The 26,030-nt window shown below is 39.4% G+C and overlaps 1 protein-coding gene across 10 annotated transcripts in view; it reads right to left on the bottom strand.

Annotated features, from left to right (window-relative positions):
• The window catches only part of gcgrb (glucagon receptor b), a 72,465-nt gene that overhangs the window by 14,519 nt on the left and 31,916 nt on the right, over positions 1-26,030 (bottom strand). For 2 of the 10 annotated variants that reach the window (XM_061720695.1, XM_061720734.1), the window contains exons 2-9: positions 12,059-12,146; positions 5,880-6,025; positions 5,602-5,698; positions 5,391-5,498; positions 4,292-4,380; positions 3,491-3,597; positions 2,436-2,595; positions 1,868-2,027 (exon numbers count right to left, since the gene is read on the bottom strand). In XM_061720695.1, the coding sequence (XP_061576679.1) occupies positions 1,868-2,027; positions 2,436-2,595; positions 3,491-3,597; positions 4,292-4,380; positions 5,391-5,498; positions 5,602-5,698; positions 5,880-5,933 (775 nt within the window). In that variant the 5' untranslated portion in view covers positions 5,934-6,025; positions 12,059-12,146. Of the gene's footprint in view, positions 1-1,867; positions 2,028-2,435; positions 2,596-3,490; positions 3,598-4,291; positions 4,381-5,390; positions 5,499-5,601; positions 5,699-5,879; positions 7,199-11,009; positions 11,059-12,058; positions 12,147-26,030 lie in introns of those variants that run through there. The other 8 variants (XM_061720696.1, XM_061720724.1, XM_061720744.1 and 5 more) reach the window with 8 other exon arrangements.

Here is a 26,030-nt window from a genome sequence, read left to right as displayed (position 1 = left end):
ATGAACTCTTTTCTTTCGATATCATCAGTCCCATCAGGGTAAACTACAAGAACTCATTAACATCAGTTGGACAGTCTTGTTTCAGCCCAGTGTCATTATAATTATGCAATTAAGTTTTCATGTCAGAAGTTAATACGAAGAGCGTGATATCTGAAGACAACAAATCTCAAACATTAAAGCACCGCTATTAAAAGCTCGGGAATGTTTGTTCCATGTTTATTTTAATGTCTGAGGATTAACACAGAAATTATTTTGATTTAATTTGATTTCAATCAATTTGAGATGTCACATAATGCAAAAATGTAATTTCTACCCTACTGTTATGATTAAGAGCTAGATATGTCACGGTGCTTGCTTTAAGGAGCAGATTATTTAAACTTGATATATATGCAGTAAATAAAAGTACTGAGGCATCTGAAAAAGGGGTGAAAAATGCATAGTTTGGGTTTTTTTTGTCAAATATTTGTATTTTGTGAACTGAAATTTAGCTACAAGCATTTTGTTTAATCTGTTGGACAGAACTGGCTTAACTGGTGACCCAAAAAGAGTATGCGGATTCTTCCAGGACAATAGAAAAGGCTTCTTTGTATAATAATATTAACTCCATGCAAAAATCCAATCTTCCATAGCGTTCACATCAGATTGTGGCATTATTCTATATCCTCATGCTCGTACTACTTCCATCATAGGCAAGACATCATCTACCACAGCGCTGTGATTCATTACTTCAGTCACTCCAAACCCCACTGTGACTTACTGTGTAATCCGGCGTACGTCACTGGTAACAAAAAAGGCCTCAGTCTCATCTACAGCACAAAGTCTAAACTGCTGTGGTCGTCATAAACATGCCAGGAGAGATGGGCTTTGGTTTTGGGAAATAATCACCATTACTGAAGTTTTTATTAAGATAACGGACTTTAAAGTTTAACATATGTTTGCTTTCACCATACTGCTGGCTCCTTGCAGTGAACGTTGAGTTTTTAACCTTGTCCACAGTCTGAAATCATTTTATAGAGGATGTATGAGCTAAATCAGCACTAAGGGACCGAAGTTAGCGTTTCACTCTTATCTCTTGCCTTATATTAACAGTATAAGCCTCACTGTTCTATCCAACGCAACTATGATTTGGTAAAGATCTGATGTGACAGTTCACATGCATAATTAAAGGTACCTTGCAACAGTGCTGTCAGTCAGTGAATGTGACAGTGCTAAGAAATAACACATTTATATCGTTCAGCATGTATCATTTGTGTCAATAACAGTGTAAAAATGTCGTATTTATGAGACCTCACTGATGCAGGAGATTTGACTGAGGCAGAACCGGAACAGGCAAAACTACGGTAGTGGTGACATCTTGCCAATAACCACTGTGAGTTTCCTCTATTGTTGCAGACTGATTTTTGCCACCTTTTATGCCATTAACATGTTCTGTTGAAAAGCCTGCTGAAAAATGTTGCCGTGGAACTGACAGGCAAAAGACAAAAAGCCATCTGTTCTCACATCAAGTCTGAACGGACAATTGGATTTCTGTGTCTAAACATTAGATCAACATACAAGCTATAAATATTTAACCATGGGTGCCATTTTTGTGTGCATGCTAAATATTGTTCGGGATGATTTGTTAATGGTTTTGTGACAATAATGTTTACTTGGTCTTGTTTTTACTAAGGCTGAATTTCAGGCTGAACATCTCACCTGCCCACTATATTGTTTATCACGCATTTTTCTGAGTGGTTTCCTGTAACTCATCTCCACTGACTGACTGAGGCTGTTACTACCATAACGCTACCCACAACCTCCAAGCACTACTTGTTTTTTCAGGAAAATAAAAGACAGCAAAATCACCAATTAACAGTTGGGTTCTTACCCCAGCCGATGGCCAGGTAAATGTGGAAGTATTTCTTCTCGCTGAAGACGGTGATGACTAGGAGGCTGTGAAGGTAGAGGCCTTCCACCAGCAGCCAATAGTTGTTGGCCATTACGCTGTACTGCATCATCACCATGGCACCACGACACCATATCACAGCCTGACGTACAAAACAAGATATTAATGGAGAAGGCAAAAAATAAGACAGGATGTCCTCTTCTGTCATAAAATAAAATGAAAATAAAAAAGCATAGCCTTGGTGATGGTTCAAAATCTTCAAAAACCTGTATGGAGATTGTTGTAAGCAGCAGAAGCTACGTTGTGAATCACATATACATTTTATAACGAGGAATTGTTTTCTGTGCAGGTTTCCTTTCCTTCCTAAACCTAAATCAGTCAAATCTGATATACTCTTATACTCACACTTGTCGTTTTTAAAAAGGTCTTTCCCTGAATTAGATTTAGTTTCCAAACTTTGACGACACCTTGACACCACTGTAGCATGAATGTGTTGAGTGTATGAAGAAATTGCTGTGAGATGATGTTGCTGTGAGGTGTGTGTTCCCACCGGTACGTTGACCCAGGCCGGCGGTGTCCGGGGGTTACCGCTGCTCCTCGGGTCCAGTGTGAGGGTCAGTAGAGCATCTTTCACCAGAATGGACACAGCTCTCAGAATGAAGGAAGCAAACAGGTTCATGTGGATGTTGTTCCTCATACAGTGAAGCTTCCTAGTGCAGAGAAGTCAGGGTGACATATCTGTTTACTTGTAGTATTCATCTTTATAACTGAGTGCCATTACATGTGCTCCCCTATATACTTCTTTTTGTCTCCGTGTCCTTCCTTTTTACCCCTGCTTTTTGGTCACCTTTTTTAGACAATCAATTTTCAGGCTTCAGGCTGGTTTTTGTTTTGTTTTCTCTCTTCTGTTCTCATTCCCCTCCCTCTTTCAGACATTGATTTCTTTCTTTTTGTCAATTTAGAGTTAGGCAGAAGTGAATACCCTCTCTTTCAATCCCATGTTGTTTTGTAAAAGCATGATAATAAACAAAAACATTTTTTTAGCCAAATACAACCCCAGGTGAACAACAAAATATAACCTTTTTCATTTCGCTGTTATTAATACAAGAGAAAAATAAAACTCAGTAGCTTGTAAATCCATCTTTTTAAAAATTCTTTCGTATCCAACATTATTATTGTTTGTACTTCCTATTGCCCACATTTCTTTTTCTGGCTTTATTTTTGCCAAATAAATATTCCTAAAAAATCATATGTTGTTGATTTGAGCTATTGTTAGGTGATAAATGATAAAATTAATCTTATTTTGTTTTTATACACAAAAACATAGGATTAAATGAGGGAGCACATATTTCTGCACTTCGATATCCATTAAAACTTTTATATTTCTTTGTATCTTCTTGATTTTATCTGATTCTTGTTCATTTGTTCTCGCACCCATCATCACGGGCGTACCCCTCCTCAATATTGTTGCCTTTTTTCCCTGTTTTCATCTCTACCTTTCTTTGATCATATTTCCTCCCGCTTTCTTCTCCTCATTTTGTATTTTTTCTTTGATTAATTCATTTTTTTCCTTGACTTTTTCTACATGTAGTATCCATGCTATACCTGAAGCTGATGAGGATTCCCAGCGCCAGCAGCAGTGCTCCCAGTGATAGCGAGTATCCCACTGTGTACATGATCCGTAACTGATTGAGGATGCGACCGTACTGCTGCTGCAAACCCCACAAAGAGACAGAGGCAGTTACCTCCATGCACCCTAATCTTTTTCTTTTTTTGTGGCTTTGGTAGCCTTTATTTTGAAAGTGGCTAGAGAGGAAACTTGGGTAGAGAGTGGGGAAGACACCACTGCAAAAACATTCCCTACTATAAAGAAGCACAATATTTAGAAATCTAGTTAAAATCATCTTATCTTAAGCAAAAATATATTTGCTAATGGGGTAAGAAAATGTATTGAATTCTTAAAACTTTCAAAATAGTCTAAAACAAGTCTCTTTTTGTACTTTCTCAGGAATAGGTTTTTGCAGTGAGTAAAGACGTACAGACCGGGTTTCAAACCTGCACCGCCTGCACAAGAGTGATAGCCTTTGAGATGATGTGGTGTGCCCACTCAGCCAACTGAGCTACCTGGGGCCCCGATGCACCATATTCTTATTCAACACACACAAGCACACACTTGGGATTGCTTTTGGTTCCAAATATTTCACAAAAAGGTCCAGAAGAGTATTTGAACAGATGGGACAATTTTCACATGCAGTCGTTTCAGATTGTGTCAGTCTTGCCCAACCATCTGCCGTTATAAGCAGCTTCGAACAAGCAAGAGTCAATTCCTGAGGCACACACACATGCACGCACAGTCTTATCCACAGACAGGCATATGCAAGCACGTTGTCATGTTTACACACACACCTCACCCGGGTCGTCCTCACATTCACTGGTATTCTTGTGTCCCCATTTACCATCTTCACTGCAGACTCTGTAGACCAGACCCCGCTGAACTGTTCACACAGAGATAAGCACACTTTGAGAGTAGCCTGCTATGGAGCATATATATCGGGGGTCAAAAGTTGGAAAAACAAACAGGTTAAACTCAGAATCATTGTTAGATCTTTGTCAAAAAGGATAGGACAAGAGAGACCCCCTGCTATGTCAGCAGGTCACAGGAAATAAAAGCAACAACCTCACTTTCACAACTCTCTATAGCCCCAAACCAACTGGAGACAACCCGATCATCGTTTTAACACAAGGGAAATCTTTGCCTCACAGTGCACTAGTAAGAACTCATAAAAACATGCTAAAATCCATCTTTGGTACTAAAATAGGCCACTAAACTTTTTTTTTGTTATATACAAGATCACTTGATTGATGATTCAGAGAAACAACATGCGTGTAAGAGTTAAGAGTTCTGTTGTTTTCTTCAAATGTAAGCGACAATGATGATCTGATACTTAACATTGACTCCCAGCTGCTTGACTTCATGTTGCTTTTGTAATTAAATATAATGATCTTATGTAAGCATGAGAGAGCAGCTACATGATGCACACTGAAATGACACTAATGAGACTAAAATGGGAAACCTTTGAGTTTTTATATATATATATGTATATATATATATATATATATATATATATATATATATATATATATATATATATATATATATACATATATATATATATATATGTATATGGTGTTAAAACTCAAAGGTTTCCCATTTTAGTTCAGTCTCATTAGTGTCATTTCAGTGTGCATCATGTAGCTGCTCTCTCATGCTTACATAAGATCATTATATATATATATATATATATATATATATATATATATATATATATATATATATATATATATATATATATATATATATATATATATATATATATATATATATATATATATATATATATATATATATTACCTTGTCTTGGTATACAGGGTATAAGACTCATCTCAGTATCATATTTTCTGTCTTTCACTGACACGTTAAAAAACACTAGACACACTTATAGACCTTTGCTGTACCATGGCAGGAACCATGGGCAGGACACATTGACAGTAGTTCCTGGAAGTCCATCAGACCAGCAGGCATACAAATCGAAGGTCCTGTTACACACCAACCCTGTAATAGAGAACACAGATGTAAACTCTGTGCTGAGAGCCTGTGTAGGTCGAGTTTGTGTGTGTTTCCCTATATCCCTAAGACGTGAAGGATGAGGACTCGCCTGTGGCAGGGAGCGTGGCGTTGATGACATCCAAGCACTGGTTTCTGTATTGGCTCCACTGCTCCTTCACAAGCTCCAGTGAGTTAGTAGAGGAGACCTGCAGCAAGACGGACCGCCTGAGGTCACATGTGAACTTAAGTAACACCACTACAGAATTTCCCCATCAGTACCTCTTAGCAACAGTCAGTGGTACTCCAGAGTGTGGATTAAATGTGGATTAAAGTCACAGTTGATTCTGTGTGTGAGCGTATGAAGGAGAGCGAGGCTGGGAGTCATACCTTTGAGCAGCTGCAGAGCATGAGCAAGGCCAAGAGGAGACACACCTGGGACATCCCACTGATGCTGGGAGGAGGGGGTTGGTGGGGACCAGAAAACAGGGGAAGCCCAACTCATGAGGCAGTCCCGGCACTATTTCACCCTGTGGCTTTCACACATAATACGGAGAGGATTGTTATGCGAGTGTGTGGGGAGTTGTTCGAGCTAAAGATCAAAGACAGATTAGATGAAACACAATGAGCTCAAAAATCAATGAAGATAAATCATCAAAAGTCTTTCAGATTTACAACAAACATTTCGCAGATGTCAGATGAAAGAACTTTAGTTCCATAATTTTAGTTTCTCACAAGGAAAAAATGTTTCTGTAATAACGGCTTAGATTATTTTATTTCCCACTTCACAGCACATGTATCATCATAGAAAAAACAAACATGCTACCGTATTTTCCGCACTATAAGGCACACCTAAAAGCCTTCAATTTTTTCAAAAACTGACCATGCGTCTTATAATCTGGTGTGCCTTATATATGGATCAATATTGAGCCGCAACAGGTCTCGCAACCATAGACATACATACGTAGACGCCTCATGACATGCTGGAACATAATCCAGCGTGGCCGCCATATTGGATGGGTCTCCTCACTCCAGGCAAAATTAACTACACTGGAGTGCCAGCACACGCAAGAAGCTGTGCAAAACAGTTCTTATTCAAGGGTTTTAGCTCCCCAGCCCCAGTTGCAAGCCTAACAGGGTAGTATAAGACCCTGGAATGACCTGGATTTATTTTATTTTTTTTATAGATAAATTTATTGAGGGCAATAAGAGAAAAAAAAGGGTTGCCGACCCTTGGTCTAATGGATGCATAACGTAACCCCAGCTTCTACTGTAGGGCCTTATAATGCGGTGCGCCTTATATATGGAAACAGTTTTAAAATACGTCATTCATCGAAGGTGCACCTTATAATGCGGTGCGCCTTATAGTGCGGAAAATATGATGTGGGCTGATGTGAGCACTGTGAAAACTGTGCTCTGCACATAAAAGGCATCACGCCCTCAGACCAAAACTGCTGCGCCTGCTCTTTTTAGAAATACAAGTTCCTCAAAACACAGAACTGGAAAATTGCGTCAGGAGACAGTGAGATTTTCAGACTCCTGCAGGAGTGTGTTTCTTTGGTCCTCCCATCACAGCATCAATTAGACATCCAACTGTGTTCCCCCCTGTATCTGTGTGAGTGACTTGAGTTTCGTGATTTGCTCATGTGGCATCAGATGACCATCTCCGCCCACGCAGTCGGAGAACAAAACGAAATCTGAAACGTTTCTGCAAAAAACACCTTGAGCATGGAAACATTTTTTGGCTAAAACGTTTCAAATTCCATTCTATTCCAGTCCCTTTGCTCCCGATGCACCGCATCTCCAGGCTGAGTGTGCATTTCTGCCGGGGTTTGCTGCTGTAGCGCCGAATCCCCCACGCCCAACAGAGTTCAACATCAACAGCCTGTTGAGGCATACGCATTAACACCTGCTTGTTGAAAGAACCACAGAGAAAACAGCAACACAACGAAGTGCTGCTGTGTTTTCATCCTCAGGCAAAACCTTTATCTTGTGGCGTTAGCGCAATAATCTCCTTCTTTTTAATCCACACGGAGTTCCTATAGACTGAGCGGCAAAGCCGAACGGAGGAGAGCAGCAAGTCAGACGGAGTCCAAGCTCCCATGAGGCTAAATATTTGAGAGAAAATCTCAGGGATTAAACCATGAGATGAAATTACTATGAAGAAATATTCTGAGCAATTTATCCATTGTTAATATTGTGACTTTTAAACCGGACCCAGGTAGTCTAATAATACATGACTTCATGTCACGGATGCATTGAAGTCAAGCCAACTTATATAAGGCATGAAACGTCCAACAGAGTACCATATGTGTATTAATACACAACAGCATTAATGTGTCACTTATGTTTGACTATGTAGGCACTGGTGGGTTTAAAAAGATTATTAGAAACATCCATCAGAATAAGACAATTAATACCATTTTGATTTGTTTTGTTCCTTTCACTGATTTCTTGAGAAAAGCATACATATATATTTTAAACCATTGATTGTGAGGAAATAAGCTTTCCCCCTCCTTGTTCTTCAGAAAAATGAAGTTGAATTTAGCTGTTTAAATATCCCAAGGCAATGGATGCGTTGAAGTGAGACAAAATCAAAGAGCTACACTAAAAGAGCTTCTGGATGCTGTCTTGCTAACTGTGAAATCATTTTCTGTAGTGTGTTGGTTGGTTGGGTGAAATGAGAGGGCTGTCTGAACTGGTAATGAGGAAAGTTGTAACAGGAAAGTGAGGATGGATGCGAACCTCTCATGGAGGATGAAATCAGTCCATCACAGGGACAGTGGGAGATGGTCCAGTAGGCTGTCTGACAGCGCCATTTAGGCTTGCTGCCAGAGCACACAGCCACATAGCAAGGAAGATAAGGATACAGTGACAAAAAATAAACAAAGGCATAGAGGAGGCTCCATCAGGACCTCCTGCAGCTGCAGTAAACGCCAGCAGCAATGGAGAAACTGAGGTCAGCACAACTGTGGGTGTGTTTAACAGGAACAACCAGGTAGCAACTTTATTTATTTATCTATTCATTTATATGTTCCTGGCATTCATTCAGCAATGTATTGTATCAAGCAGTCAGTAACCAGAGACTTTAGAGACATGTTGCTGGTGGTGGGAACACTATAATGCTTTCTGAAGGCACACACTGGGAAGGGAATTTTGCACCCTTTTCAGATTATTGGGAATGCAAAACCAAAAAACAGAGGCAGAATGAAGAAAGCATCTCTATCATGTCTTTTGTACTACGACCACTATGTGGAAATGACATATACACATATAAAACACCAAACAGAGGTTATGAAACGGCTTTGCACCTTGAGTCGTGTAATCAAAACAACTCACATGCTGACCAGGTCAAGCATGTATCGCAAATGGCCCTAATGACCCACTGGAAGGATGGAAAGGTTCAGTGGTTTACATATGACTTGAGTGACTCACGTGAATGAATGACCCAACAGCAGTTTATAAGCCTGAAACTCCCCTCCAGCCGGTCCGAGCTGAAGAGGCCCCATGGATGACAAGCTGAAACATCTTCAGCAATCATTAAAAGACATTGTAATTTCCTTTATTCTCAACTTTGGGAATTCAGCCTGGAATTGTCCAGCAGGTAGTAACTCTGTGAAACATCTTTATAATTATACAATGGATGGTTTTATATGTGCTTTCATGTACATGTGGGACTTCTCAATAATTTAGACTTAGGTAATTTAGTTGTGTTTAAATCGTTAATTTTCTTAAAGGTATTACCCCTAGAAGATCTGAAAGCGTAGAGACTTCCCTTCCAACTCTTTTTTTCAGTGTGCACTTTTACAGTACTTTTATAATACAAAATGTCAGTAAAAATCTAAAAAAAAAAAAAAAAAAAAAAAAAAATATTCCCTTTGACTCCATTCTGCATCCTCATAAATAAACCAGTCAATATTGATTTTCCTGTTGGGATTGTTATTCAATATCCTAACTCTGCAGAAATGGACTTCAATGTGAAATATAAGCAGGCACACAATTGTTAATGTGTGCATGTGATTATGTGTGTGTTTCCGCTCCACGACTGCAGAGCCGAAGCAGAAGGCTGTGTAGAGGCAGTGCATTCTTGTCTCAAACTGATAGTCTACTTGAACACACAGTTAGGTTTTACATTACACACATAAAAATACTATGGAATGACCATATCTGACTACATTTTTCAACCTGGTTTAATTGACTATTTCCAGCATAGTTGCATAGCTAAAAGGCCAGGAACTGAAATCTAATTTTACATTTTACCTGCTCCTTTCTGGATTTATTTTCTGCATGTTGGTGTAATCTTAGTATCTGGTATCTTAGATTTAGGTGCTTTTAAGGAGTTTAATCTATGTTACGTCATTATTCCGTGAAAAAGGCTCAGCATCCGTGTCTAATAATCACATCATGAATACGGCACTGTGCGCATTTTTAAGGAACGAGACAAAGCAAGAGATGGACAGTCAGAAAATATCTGCACAGGCACAAATATGTCACAGCAGGATCACGCCATATCACTCACATGCTTCCTTTGAAGTATTCCTGAATAATGAGCTGTTCATATGAACGCGCTACGTAAATTAAAACATATGACCGATGATCATAAAACACTGTGCTCGAGAGCGCATCTGTGGACGCTGGTACAGCTCCACTGCCAAAGGCATATTTGCTTTCACATACTGAGTATGAACCATCTTCTCCATTGTGCATTCGCCTCTCTTCCTCTCAGACTCACTCTGATCTGATTCAGTGTTTAAGTTAATCCAGATACGTCTCGTTGCCTACTATATGACACATGGAGATCTGGGTCATATATATTAATGCCAAACAGTTCCCTGTTGTGTCCAAACATGATATTTTATCCCCAAAGTTGATATTCTGCGTATGCGATTTTGACACAATTTGATTGTGTATAGACATTCTTTCTTCTAAAAGATGTATAATTTTGCTTTGATTTATTTTATTGGCCCCAACTTTTGCACCGTTGACAGTCAGATGTTGTTTTTATGATTTTTTTTTGGTATTAGGCAACAGGATCATTATAGGGGGATTTCTATGAAAAATCATTGTTTTTTGTTTTTTTTAGATAGATATTAAATCCAATGTTTTTCATCGTGTTCCCGCTTCATTTAAACTCTACCAGTAGGATAAATATGTCAAATGTCACATCTACAGTAGAGATCAAACTCTCTAGTTTGATACCAAGATCATCCATGTAGACTTTGCAGAGGCAGAGAAAATATTTATTTCTTTTGGGTATGTTGCTTTCGAGCATAGGTCTAAAAATATAGCCCAGGGTTTAAGAGGTTGACGAATGAGTCCCTGCCCTGTACTTCTGCCCTTACATGGATTTTTTCTGACCTTAAATCACGACACATAAAAATCTTACACATCTTATCTGCTTCTTCCTATTCAGGGTCACAGATGTCTCATCGGGAGCCAAGCTCAGCTCTCTTTGGCTAAAAACCAGTGCCACATACATTCAAACAACCACTAACACACCAATGTGCAGTTTAGACTCACCAATTAGCCTGACATGAATGTTTTGGACTGTGGGCGTGAGCCCGGGTACCTAAAGAAAACCCAAGCAAGCACAGGAAAAATATGTAAATGCCACATAGAAATGCCCGTCTTGAGTCCGACACACAAGAGACTCGATATCGCATGGTTCTTATATACAGTGCCAACAGATTAAAGGAGATCAGCCGTTTGTGTTTTCAGCCGGTAATGAAAATGTTCAGTTGTTTTTTCAGCTTCTCACTCTCCTCCACCAATGATTGTTCTTTTCGATAAAACCAATCCACTGCCATGTCAAGTAAAGTGCACAAGAATGAAAGTGTAACTGCAACCTGTTTCTCCATAAGTCCCATTTTTCATCCTCTCCTGAAGCTCAAAGTCAAGCTTTTTCCTCATCTTTCTGAGTCTGGATCAGCATGTCAGATTTGAGAGCATACCCTCCTGTTTTCCTCCCACATAAATTCATCAAAGTATACAACAAGCACGGCTGTTTTCAAGGAACAGACAAAACACAGGAGGCAAAGCCAAGGGTTGGTTGATTGAGCATGTGACAGAAACAAAAACTTTGGACCTTCAGAAAACAATGTGACCTTTTGGACCTGAACTGATCAAACGGCCACTCAAGAGGACTATCAGGAAAACAGGCAGTTCCCTATTTCCATGCACATCACACCAGAGTGTTGCTGAATTACCGCATTACTCACATCAAGCACTTCCAAATGATGTTGTTTAAATCAATAAGCCTCGGTTGTGTGGTGAGGAGAAGGTAATTAGGTAGAGTATGGACAGTGCAGTATGTAGGAGGTAAGAGAGGCAGGGGTGCAGCAGCTATAATGGAGCTAAGCTGAGCAGTAATTATGCCGTTTCTGCTTTGGTGAGCCACTCTGCCCTGTATGGTGATGACAACCAATGACGCTTTCCATTTCTCTTCATCAGTCTTAAGCCTAGTTTGTGTCTATTTCCTCATTTCATGGCACTATAGCCATTCATTCATTCATTCATTCATTCATTCATTCATTCATTCATTCATTCATTCATTCATTCATTTCGCTTACCCACTTTAATCCTGTTCAGGGTCACGGGGGCTGCAGCCAGTCCCAGCTGTCATCATGAGAGAGGTGTGGTACACCCTGGACACACCCCCTGTAGCATGAGAGTCAGTTTAAATAAATGACTTTTAAAGAGTATATTTCTTTATTTCAATAAAAGCATGCAGTTGCTATTTTCCCCCTCTCAAACCTGTTTAACCTTTCATTTATGGCTGAACAAAAATCGAAAAATCTATCTTTCATCATGGCACTCCACTCCATCCTTTTCCCACTCCATTATTTTATGAACCCTGAATCTCTCAGAAGCAAACAGGCTTGTCAAATGTGGAATCAAAATTCTGTCAGCCCAAGATTTCCGGCAGTCCGGCGGTCCTCCCCTCCTTGTTATTCCTTTTGTGTCGTCAAGGGAGAATTCCTAACCATCGTGTTTCCTGCCTGATTTGGCTCATGTGGGAAGTCAGTGGAGTGGGAGACTCACAAGGCGTCTGACAGCGACGAACACGAGCCTTGTATCTCATCTGCGTGCAGCAAGGGTCTGGACAGTAGCTGACCAAAACACAACAGTTTACACATGCTGTCCCTTGCTTTCATAGAGCAGCTTGTGATTCTTTAACCGTCCAAAGACATTACACAGAGGTATTTAAGCTCCATGCAAGAGCACTCTGTGAACTGTTGTGGCTTTCGTTTTCTTTTTTTTTTTTTCCCTTTTTGGCTAAAATACCATTCTGTATTGGTCCATTAAGAGAACAAAGAACTTTCAGTTTTTGCTGCTTACACAAAACACAGCACAGTTATTCGTTTTTTTTTTTTTAATCGAGGTTCATGTATAGACATAGTTGAAATAGCTCAGAGTCCAGTGATCTTCAGCTCATCCCCACGTCCACAGAAAAAAACATCTGGGTTGGAAATAAACTTGGGTATCTTTGAGAAATTGGCAAATGCTCTGAGCAGATTGGTGCGCTCAGATAATATTTCTGTCAAATTGCACAAAACAGTGGCCGCATGGTAAAAGAAAGATTACCGCAACGGTGTCCAGATGAGATCGTAAAAAGTTGTGTGTGAATAAAGGAGAGAGGCAGCGACAGAGAGCTAGGAAGCACACATGTGAAGATGGCTTAGCCAGCACATACCATTCTCAGTGTCCCGTGGAGAATGCCCCAAACTAGTCCCTTAATCCTCAGCCATGCACGCTGCTGCGCCATAAATCTGCTTTACTTGCACCACACATGTCAAGCTCTCCATGCATATAACGCCAGTCTCATATCACTTTCATGCACCTCCAGTCTCCTGTGAAACACTCTTGTTGAAAGGAAAAAAAAAAACAAAAAAGAAAAACTAATGCTCCCAAATGATAATAAATGACATCGTAAACACTAGTTTATGTGCCAGTTTGGGGCAGGAATGATAATGAAATGAATATCACCAGGTTTCTGGAGCTTTTTATCTTAGGAAAGTGTGAGACTAATTTTTTATTCAAAATAACACAGCAAAAAAATATATTTGCGTGGTAAGTTCCAGAAACAAATGAAAGGAGAAAAGGTCAGTTTGCTGTGCTGCTGGAGTTGTGTGGTGAATGTTACTGGATGTTGCTGCTCCCTAACAAGAAATGGTCTTGCTCATGAACCTAACCACTCCAGGGTATGATTGCAGATCCCAAAAATTGATTGGATTACAACATTAAAAATGCAAACCATGTGAGATGTTTAGAGGCAAATGTTGAGCAAGGTTTGATAGATATGAAAATAGAGCATCCCCAAAACTGTACCTGAAATCTCCAACAGAACTTCAGTAAATGTACTTGGCTTCAAAACAAGCTTCAGATAATAATTGTGTTCTTCTACCTTATAGCCCAGGGGTATTCAATTGGCGGCCCGCGGGCCACATGCGGCCCGCCAGGAGCTTTTATGTGGCCCCTGGTCATATTTCAAAAAAGGGGTTGTTTGTTGAAATTTTTTTTTTTTTTTTTTTTTTAATTTCAGATTTTTTGCCAGTGTTGCACAGTGTTAATGTTTGTCACATTATTATTAACCTCCGTTGTACAGAGGACTTGTTGACATCATTAAGCTTCCAGGATTGGCCTGACATTTTTTTCATTTGAATAAATGAGGACTTTGCATTTCAGATGGAACTTCTAAGCCTCCTATAATTTCATGTGATTGTTTTGTTTTGCTGATATAATGCACAGATGTGTCATTAATAAAGGAGCTTATGGTTAATATTTTAGTTGCTTATTTATAACATCAAACGGGCTACTATGGACTGAAATGCTTGTGCCCAATGCTTAATATAATATTCAAATAAGGAAATCTTGGTGGAAAGTGGTGCTTTGTCATTATGGCGTGTTTTATTAAAAGTAGGTCAATATCAATTTCATTAAGTTTGCACAATGCATGGTTTCAAAATGAACTTGCATTTAAAATAATATTTCTTTATTTGAATATTATATTTAACATTCACAATGACTATATCTGGAGACAATTAATACATAATTCATATGTAAACTAGATATATTCAAATGTATAATACAAATGTATTATATATACATAAGTCTTCGTCTTTGAGTGCAAAATACCTTTTGAAAACCCCCAAATTTTCAAATTGTGCGGCCCTCTCCATACAGTCCTTTTGCAGATGTGGCCCCCGGCCGAATATAGTTGAATACCCCTGTTATAGCCTATGTGCTTCAAATGGATCCGATCCTGAATATTTGTTTGTGTTTTCTACAAGGTCAAAACACCTAGCAGCTTCTCAGACGGTTAATCCGACGGTGTAGAGTAAAAAACTGAAAACCAATGTCAGCTCCAGACACTGTACGATGGACATAATAACTCATGAAAGTTTTTGGCTCCACGGTGGCTTAGAAGTCAGCACTGTTGCCTCGCAGCGAGAAGTTTCCTGGTTTGACTCCCGAGCCCAGTGGGAGTCTATCTGTGTGGAGTTTGTACTCCCTGTGCTTGCGTGGGTTCCCTCCGGGTACTCCGGCTTCCTCCCACAGTCCAAAAACATGCATGGTAGGTTGATTGATGATTCTAAATTGCTTGTAGATGTGAGCGTGCATGTTTGTCTATATATGTGGCCCTGTGATACACTGGCGACCTGTCCAGGGTGAAGCCCAGTCCCTCACCTGTAATTAGCTGGGATAGACTCCAGCAGACCCTAATAACCCTGCAGAGGATAAATATAGAAAATGGATGGATGGATTATTTTTTTTTTTTAAAGATTCTCCATTTTGGGCCTTTTTTGTGTGTGTGTGTGTGTGTGTGTGTGTGTGTGTGTGTGTGTGTGTGTGTGTGTGTGTGTGTGTGTGTGTGTGTGTGTGTGTGTCTGACACTTTTCTTTGAGGGAGTGAAGTACGGGGACCAATGCTATGCATATGTGCATATTCTGGTTAATTCTATAGATATCTACAGAAATATAATTTATTTATTATCATGTAAAGTTCCAAATACTCAGCTAAATTGCACCATTGTTATATTTAGTAACACTTGGAGCAGAAGACCAATGAGGAAACTGCACGTCTCAATCCTTGATTCAGTCCCTGATATTGGTGTCAACGTTTTGTTTGCCTGCTTGATTTGTGTGCTCCTCCTCTTCCTGGGCCTGGTGTGAGCAGAGTAGTGCCAAGCTTGCAGACAGCTGCTCACAAACTACAGTAACACATGCAAGAAAAGAAGATGTATTGTCTGGTAGCAGAGAACTGAAGTTTCACCAGAAGGTATCATTTCTTCAAAAGAAAAATGACAGCATCTTAGACCCTGGTACCTGCATATGGGTACGTGTCTCATCCAATCTGAATGCAAAAAATCTGATCAACCCTCTATCTGATGAAACTCCCACTGAAACAACTGGCGTCATCCTTTAACTTCAAACTGCACGTACACTAAACAACTTGACATAAAACACCCGAGTCCTATTAACAATCTGCAGGGCTCTAAATTAGTTATTGATTAGTTTAAAGCAAGGTGTTCAGTCCTGAGAGATTTGCAAACCCCGGTCTAAGTGACACTGGCACAACTAAGCTGAATCTATTCAAGAAGTGAAAATAAATCCCTTCTACTCTCCTAACCCCTACAGTTTATTTTCATCCCTTGAGTTGGGGAAACAACCCGCCACAACAACATTTGCATGACAGAAAAAGTCTTAACTATTCTTAAGAAGAGTAATCTGATGGTGTTGTATGTGGCGTCACATTTATCAACTAGTGTTCTCGAAGCGTGAGCACCCTGTCACTGTTGACAGGACGGGGACAACATAAAAACCTTGAGTCAACAGTAATGGGTCGATGCAAAAGAGACATTATGGACTGGGACTAGGCTAGACTAAGTCGCACTGAAGAGAACCAGCACACGCGGTGGATTATGGAGGCAGTGGAGATCCGTAAGTGAGGCCTGAGGACAATGAACCAGGATGAGGCGATACTGTCTCACACCTGGAGCAGCGTCCTCGGGGGTAGGTAGACAGCAGGAGGCGTGACCGTCCAGTCAAAAGTGACAGAGTGGTCATGCCTCAATAACACCAGCTGATAAAAGCGGCACGCCGTACTACACCATCAGATGACTCATCTCAGGAAGACTGTCGAAACAGGTCAAAAAGGTATTTAAAGCCAAATGTCTGAATAGAGGAAAACAAGAGCATAAAAACTGAAGACCTTCTGAACTTAATTAAGCGATAATCATAAGAATTTTTTACACTGGTTGAGACTATGGTTCAGCTGGATCTGAAGGGAGAACAGTTATTTTATTACAACAAATCTGGGTTGTCTTGGTGCAGACCCCGAGCACCCTAAGTGAGTGACTAAAGACGGCACAATCCAGCAGACTGAAATAGAGGACAAAAGGGCACGTGAAGTGGCTGCTGTCCACATTATCTCACACCACCCATTCCTGTGAGGAGAAATGTCACAAGCGAGCGTGTTAGCATGTATCATATACAAACTAACCTTCCAACGTGCCTGTCGTGCATTTCCAGATGCCGTATCAGCCGACACACACTGTCACTCTTGTGACAGCCGCAAATATGGGGAGCGCGAGATGATAACAGAGCACGGCACGGCACAGGAAGAAGAGGCGATTAAAAGCACAGAACATGCAAACAGCTCAAGACAAACTCCAATGATTTGCTCGGCCATGCACAGAGCCTAATGCAGAAGATGACATGGGACAGGCGGCGAACCCGTCTAAAAACAAATAGGTCTTATAATAGTTCTAGTGTGTTACAGCTCATTTGCCAGAAGTATGCAAATTTGCCTGCATAAACACAAGCCTGCATGTGTGTTTTCGTAAGGAACTGATAAAGGCAATCATGGCACCCTGACTGTGACGACAGTACATGAAAACACACGCAGGATGATGGCTCGTGGGCAAACAGAACTGTTTAGTTCCTCTGACCAAAACACAGAAACAGAAGGGAGCTCAGCAATCTGTTGGGGTTGTAATTATACCAAAAAAAGTCATCAGTGTAGAGATGCGACCAGTGTCCTCCAGTCAGCCGTTTCAGAACAAACGGGCAGATAACGCAGAATAAACAGTCTAAAATAGCGCATACTTGATATGGACACAGTCATGTTAACAGAAAGACATTATCTGCAATGACTGAGAGCCAGATGAATTTCTCAAACCCAGAGGCTGTTACAAAAGATAAACCAAACATTGGAAAAGCTGTTGTGCGAAGCTCCTTTGAGCGTCCCTTCCTGCCGTAAACGTTAGTGTTGTTACCAGCAAGATTTGACGGAAGTCTGTAAAACCCTCTGACAACGCTGCCTCAGATAACGGGCCATTAAATGCCATTCTTCCTGGTTGGTTTGGGTACCTCTACTGTTGTTACCACAACAACAGTAAATAAGATCTACATGAAACACAGGCGTCTAAAAAAGAGATGATAGATTAAGCGTGTTAATATTCTATTAATATTGATATGAACAAACACACAGAGGGTTAAAAAAACCTTTGATTTTCAGACAACATAATACTTCACTAAACACGGTTAAGAAAGTAGGTGCTGCTGTTGTGTTTGATCCAGTGATGGTGTGTTTTTCACCTCACAGCAACCACTTCATCCTGTGTTCATGTTTTTAAACTCTTGCATTCATAATTCCTGCCGACAACAGAGGGATTAAAAGAAAACGTATGTCATGCTCCTGGATTTGTTGAGGCAACTGAGGAGACAAGAGCCTCAGATTAACACTGACAAAACAAATAAAAAAATACACACAATTTACATCCTACTCAAATCTGATGCATATTGGGTGCTGATCTACAACCGGCTCCGTGTTGCATGTTTATCCAACTTAACTTACCCAACTGTCAACCGACTGTCAATCCTCTCATTATGTTTGATATAAGTAGAAGAGCTCAGACTGAAGCTCGGTTCAATCACTTTAAATCCTGCAATCTGTGCTGACTGACAGGGATGGGGTATTGTCAGGAGAACAGAATATACTCCATTCTTGAGAGTTGTTGTGCTACCATTCATGTGAACTCTGAACTTATAAATGTTTGTGAACATTTTGTGAATATGGTATTCAACTTTAAAGTCGGGTCACCCGGAATCAGCTTTAATATGCCTCCTAAAATGGCCGCATTGTCAGAAAACTACGAGACCAGCATGCCTTGCGGGGTGGGGCGGCACCTAAAGCGGCGCACGGCCAATCACTGGCCAGGCCCCGATGACGTCACCGCACCTCGACCAGCCCCCGGGTCTGGCACTCAGAAGGCACGTCGATTTTTCCCAGTGGCCAGTCGCGGTACTGCAACCAAAAATCCCATGGGGCCCAGAAAGCTTTTTTCCCATAGACCGCAATAGTAAAAGAGAAGCCTCTAAAACTGTTCACAGGACACCTCCAGCTGTAATCACCGTCAATTACTAATCTTTGTATTCTATATTTTTAAGTCATGGACTTTATATCCGTCAAAAATGTTTTATAACGGCCAGAAAAGTCAAAGAAAAGTCTCTTTCTGGGCGTGACGTCACGGCTGACGTCACAGCCGTGTCCATGCATTCCACGGACGTATTATATTAATATATATTATGTAATTATATTATATTAATACATTAATAATATATGTAATACTATACATGTAATAATATACATTAATTAAGATATTATATGAATACATATTATATTAATATTCGCGTCATTGCCCCGGGGCATGATGGGAGGCCCCAGAGCATCATGGGAGGTGACTCAACTGCGCATGCTCTATGGGCCGCTGTATGCGGAAGTAAACCCGGAAGTCAGAGATTTTTTCGGCGGATGCGCTGAGTGAGCAAAATGCATTGAAATGAATGGGCGGCCATTTTTGATGTCCCACCCAGTTAACATTATAGATCCATGACCTCGACGGACAAAACTGCCCTGCGTGCTCCCCTCTTGCTCTCTCCTCTTGCTCTCCCCCCCCCCCCCCCCCCCAGCTGGGGGGAGGAGGAAGGTCCGCATCGGCATCCTGGTCACAATGGCTGTTTGACAGAGCTAGTGCCGAACTGTACGCCTTCAACATTATTCACCAGTAATAACAGCTCTTACTGTGTCCTGATGGAATAATATCTATTTTTGAGACTGATTTCTGCTGTGAAAGTTATCATTTTTCCTGGTTAAGGCCCAGGTGGTGCCCCGAGGATTATATCATTTTGATAATTCAATTTGATAAATAGTCGACTTTATTAATTATGAATAATTGTTGAATAAAATTATTAATAACCCTCTGATAACTGAACAGCTAAGCTACCTGTGTGGCACAACAGAGTGTTGTGTGTATATATATATATATATATATATATATATATATATATATATATATATATATATATATATATATATATATATATATATATATATATATATATATATATATATATATACATACATACAGATATTTATAGACAGTGGATGGATGGATGGATGGATGGATGGATGAATGGATGGATGGAGAGATGGATGGATGGCTCACAAAATTATCCTTTTTTGTAGAGCAAATGCATCTTCTCAGAGACACTACCTTGTTTTTTCTTAGATCAACACATTCAATCAGTTCATTTAGATTGACTGCACAAAAGCACCAAAGTGATAAATATAACAACTTTAAAGACGATGAAGATGGGGAATAGCAGAGAGCTCAGCAGGGAAAATGTGTGTTGTACACAAGCTGCAGGATTTATGGAAAGTCATGACAAGGTGTTTATCATGGACTGTTTTTGTTATCGTCTTTTTTATTTTGAAGTACTTTTGTGATTAAAAGTTACCTCTGTGTATTGACATCCAGTCTTTGTTGTAATCAAACCTATTTGTCATCATTTGCAGAGTTGTCTCTGTCCTTTGTGACATTGTCCAGCCTTTGTTCCTTCTGGCTATTCTAGTAAGTGTGTGTCTCAGTTTGTTCCCTTTTTATGCCTTATGTACTTCTTCTCCTATGCCTGCCTAGTTTCCCTACCACCCCACGCACACACGCACGCACGCACGCACGTGCACACACACACACACACACACACACACACACACACACACACACACACACACACACACACACACACACACACACACACACACACACACACACACTTTGCTTTGCAGACTGATATACCTGCTTTTGATCTTTACTTTGTGAATAAACCTTCCTTGTATTTTGATGACAAGTTCTGTCATGATAAATATATATATATTATTTTATTTTAACCATGTATAATTACAGCAGCATAATTGGGACATTTCTGAAGAAAACGGTTAAAATGAATCTCAGCGCAAGAAATTGTCAAAAGATCTGACTTGCAAGAAAACTCTTTTAGATGACAAAAACCAATAGAGCATTTCTGAGGCACAATACCTGCAGATGAGGACGTGATCAAAGTATTCCTTGCAGATGGATTCATTTACAAGGAAATATTCTTGATTTTTCTTCAAATCGTAGTTCATTCAACATCAGAACTTTGAAGAGGTAGCGTGAGCAATGCAGCCAATTGTTGCAGCTCTTTGTGTACATGTGAAGACGCGGTGCCCTGGTAACTGGTAGTTACTGGTAGTAAAAACTAGCCTAGTCATGAGAATTGTGGCCGGTACTTTCATGAGGAGACTAACATAAACTCACTGTTATTACATTACAAAAATATTCTTTGTTTTAAATTGCATTTATGTTTTAGAATTTTTTTTATTATATAAACCTATATATTTTTTAATTGTTTGGATTCTGAGGGTGGTGCAGTGGTCTTATGTTTAAATATGTGACATCAGGCATGAGCAAACTTCTTCTTCTGTGACTCTGTGATCTTAATTATTGTCTACATTTTTTATTGTTATCGTGAATTTAAAAAAAAATGTGTCTTATATCTCCCCCTTTTCTTTCACCTCTTCTAAATGGATATATGTTATATTCAGTCTGTTTAAAAATGTTGTGCTTCCCCAACAATACTAAAATAAGAAACAAAGCTGCATTCAGTTCTGCTTTTTCTTGACTGAAACCATTTAGTGTTGCTGAAGTCAATTCTATCCTGTCATTTTTCTTTGATTGGTTTATCAACTGCGGAGAGATACTTGCTGCTTTATTTTTCTGTCAAATGAAACAGATTTCAGATTTAGTGGAGAAACATAATTAGATATGTCTATTAAGGCTACAGAAACCCATATCCGTGTGTGTGTGTGTGTGTGTGTGTGTGTGTGTGTGTGTGTGTGTGTGTGTGTGTGTGTGTGTGTGTGTGTGTGTGTTTATGCAACACAAAGAGAAGATGTATTTTGTGTTCAAAGCTGTGCGTCCTGACGAGTGCGGCTCATAACTCAGCTGGGTTTGTTTGCTTCCAGTATTCTTCCTTTAAACTACATTACAGATAATTGGATTTGTAGAGCTGTCTGCAGAGAAGCCACAGGCGGTAAACGAACATTAAAAACTCAGCTTCTGTTAAAATCAAGACAATGATCTAAAGAATGATTGAGTTTCCTGAGAAGAGATTAAGCTTGTGTGTAAGACGGACTCAGCCGTCATGCAAACCAACCAGTCTTCTTCTCAACCAGTTTCCACCGAGCTCTATGGACAGAAAAGGTGTAACATGTAACATATACCGTGCAATTGGTACCCAAACATGAACTTGGAAGCAAAAAGCAAAGAAGTTGTCTTTTGAACCTCCTACTCACAGAGGTTCTTGAAGGAGCTTGACCTTTTCAAGAAGGCCTAAAGCAGCACTGGCTCAGAGAATGACCACATGACAAGCTGGTATTACAGATGGGTCAAAGACGTGACGCTTACTTTTTCTGTCCGATGGAACTTTTTACCTAATAATAAACATAAAAATGAATAAAAAATATAACATGTATGTCTAATACGTTCCTTCTACATGTGCCCACTCTTATTTTATTTAAACATGTTGGTTATTGGTCATTTTCTGCCATCTGAAGTGTGAAAGCATCATGTGGGGTGACCACCTGTCATGTGGGGTAACCAACAAATGGCAATTCTGTATCAAATTCAAAATTGAATGTCTATCAGTTTTGGTTCAAATATAAATTATTGGTATAGCATGCATAAGTGGATACACCTTGTACACATTTTAAATCAGTTTCATGAATTTTAGAGTAGGTAAGAGGGTGACACTGCCATTATGGATAGAATGTATTTAAAAATGTTTTTTAAAAAATGAAAGGAAAAATGTGTCTATCTTTCTTGAACAGTTAATTTAATTACTGATACTTATTAAAATATAAATTTTGTTATGGAAATCTATTAATTTTGAGATAAATGGTCGCCCCAAATGACGGTTTAAAGGTTTAAAAACACTAAAATACCTTTGTTTGAGGTTTTCACATACATGTATGTGTACACTACATTTCAAATGTTTGGAAAATGGCCAATAATATCTTTATTTTAAGTATTTTAAAAATGGGCTACTCAAAGGCCTTATACGTCTTTGACCCAGATACAACAGAAAATCAATTATCAGCATCACACTGTTGGTTTGAGGAACACGTATATATTCCTTTCTATCAGTTTTGATTGCCCCCCCCAACCCAAATGCGAACTGACTCCTAAGATGGTTCCGTCTCCACCTTCAGTGCTTTTCAGGCTAATATTTCTACATTGGCCTTATATTTCATTCTGGCTATGTCCCACCACTACTTATTCTCCTTTTTATAGAACCATCAATCGTGCTTTCCTGTGAACAGACTCCATACACAATTCACCCCAGACAACATACAGATGCTAGTGTTCGTAAATAAAAACACCAAAATCTGGCTTACTTATGTTGTGGCTATGGTGGCTAGCACTGTTGCCTCACAGCGAGGGGGTTCCTGGTTTGAATCCTGGCAGGGGCCCGTCTGTATGAAAGTTGTATGGTCCCTCCCTCCCTAGAAGATTAACTGATGATCACTCAACAGGAGCCAGTCTGTTTGGCTGGTTGTGAATATGTGGTCTGCCTTTTGTCCATAGAGAGCCGGGATAGGCTCTAGCAGATCCCCAAAAGAGGAATAGGTGGGTATACAGGTAGATAATGGATGGAAGGTCACTATCTCAGTCTTGACTCTCTGTAGTGTGCAGAAGAGGCCCTGTGATCACACCTGGCTTGGTTGACTCAGGAGCGATCGATACACTTGAGATTTAAAAAAAAAGAAAACATTGTTGACATAATTGTAAATTGAAAACTCCACAACATGAATTACTCAACATATACTTTTTTTTTTTTTTATATAAAATAAAAAGTTAATTAATAATATGACTTGCAACTGTAGTATGTATGTATAAAAGAAACTAGCTATCCAGGAATGATATATCAACGTAGACTAGAAACTAAGTTTTAGAGTTGTACAGCTTACTTAATGCTCCTCGAATGTAAAAATAAGAAATGATAGGGCTGTAGGATTTTGGAAAATAATGTAATGTTCTTTTTTTTCCCCCAATATTGCGATTGCAATTTAAAATATTCTCTTTTTCTTTTTCAATAAAACCTAATGGTTGATTAGTATAAAATGTTCTTCCCGTAGACTAGGCATCTTTGTTTCATGTCTTACATATTTTAATTCAGTCAATAAATACAATATACAGACTTATCATAATATATCTTTTTTTTCTTTTTGTAATCGCGTCTTTTGATATCGCTATATGCAAATGATCGTTCAGTCCTAATAGTAATCAGCTATTGTTTGATAGGGCTGGTAAGGGCATTTCTCAAAATTTACATCCTAACTATGAGTCTGCCGGCAAAGCTTGCCCGGAAAACATACGTGACTATATGACACATCATAGTTGATGAGACACAGGCTGTTGTTTTTGTATACCGGCACATTCCAGTGTAGCACAGAGTTGAGAGGTTTTATTCATTTCACATCTTTGAAACCAGTCTGTTCCTGTCTGAGAGATGTGGGAAAATCACACTAGGAAAAGACAGCATTTCCTAAATTTAATTGGATTACATTCGATCGAATAAATTATTCTGAGATGTAAAATCTCTGCTCAGGATCAAGTTTTGTCATACTCTGCTGGCAGAGTATGGTCTGCTGGTTGATGACATTTTGATTGCAGATGGAGGTAATTACAGCAACTATTCTGCTGATGCTAGGTCATTGCCTACAAACGTACAGGAACAACCAGGACCCTGGACCTGGCACAACCACACAAAATGGAATGACAATTAACAACATGTATCATAATAAATAAATATGAAATTGTGGCAGGATGAAGCACGACTCCAGAGGTCGGTCAACAAGCCTTTATTCCAGACAACGGAAAAACAACTGAACACTAGCAACTGACAACTAACAACTGACAGCTGCCAACTGACAGAGAAAAACTTTTTTCTTCAATATTTATTTGTTCTGCATGCTTTAGGAAAAATGTTATCTCTCTTTGGTGAAATTTGAGGGAGTTGACACAAAACCAAATAAGTTTGCACCTTGAGAAGAGGAATAACACAGTCAAGCCCAATTTAAGGTACACACAACTGACCAAGCTCCCAACTGAAAGACTAATATTGCTAATTAAAATATATGAAAAGAGAATTGGCCTTGACATTTAAATCCTCTACAAAGTAAACAGAGAAACAGCCTATAAACCATATTTACCAGAGTCTTAAGTATCAAAGCAAAAGTGTTTTTCGTATGTAAAAAAACACAAGAGCCCCTCTCCAAGGCAAAGAGAACCCTTCCTGATCCAGAAAAGTTTCAAAAAGCAGACCATTTGCTTACTAGAAAGAAACACTGGCGCCATCTGGACTACGATCAAATGTTAATTCTCTCTGATTTGCCTTCAGTCTAAACATTGGCACTGCCGACTAAATTGGAAAATTAAATATGTATCCTTCCAAACACTGGCAAGACTAGCCAATGTATGTGGAGGGTCTGGGGAGTAATAATGTGAGGCGCTTGATGAAACCACGTCACAGACGGATGGTTCATCTGCTCTAGCCAAATATTCATATTTTTTTTGTGTCAAATTTAATTTTACTCCTAAACAACATTAATAATGCGTAACCCTACAGACAAAGGCCACAAGGTTTGCCAATCTATTATTTCTGTTGGTGTCTGCGAGGTTTTTCTTTCATTTTATAAAAACTGCACAGAAACTAAACCTCACTTGCCATGTTAAGAAACAAGGTGGTAAAGAAATTAAGAAAAGCTAAGGCAGACTTTTTCTTGACCATAATAGAAAATGCAAGAGGTAATTCTAAAATTATCTGGAACCAGTTAAAAAAAATAACAGGACATCACAATAAAGAAGAGACACTGCTTGAACTTAAAGTAAATGGAAAACTCACAAATAATCCAACTGAAATAGTGGAGGCTCTTAACCATTATTTTATTGATTCTGTAGCCACCATTGCACAATGTTTTTCATCTGAGTACACAAATTTATTTCCAATAAATACAATGGAGCCGGCTTTCAGCATAAGGAATGTCACTGAATCAGAGGTTATCAGAATGATTACATCTCTTAAACCATCCAGAACAAAGGATATATATGGATACAGTTACTGTATGCTCAAAGATCTTAGTACAACACTTACCAAT

The sequence above is a fragment of the Cololabis saira genome, chromosome 1 (assembly GCF_033807715.1).
Source record: "Cololabis saira isolate AMF1-May2022 chromosome 1, fColSai1.1, whole genome shotgun sequence".
In the NCBI taxonomy this organism is placed as follows: domain Eukaryota; kingdom Metazoa; phylum Chordata; class Actinopteri; order Beloniformes; family Belonidae; genus Cololabis; species Cololabis saira.
The sequence above is the reverse complement of the archived record's forward strand: the minus strand, read 5'-3'. Positions and strand labels throughout refer to the sequence as shown.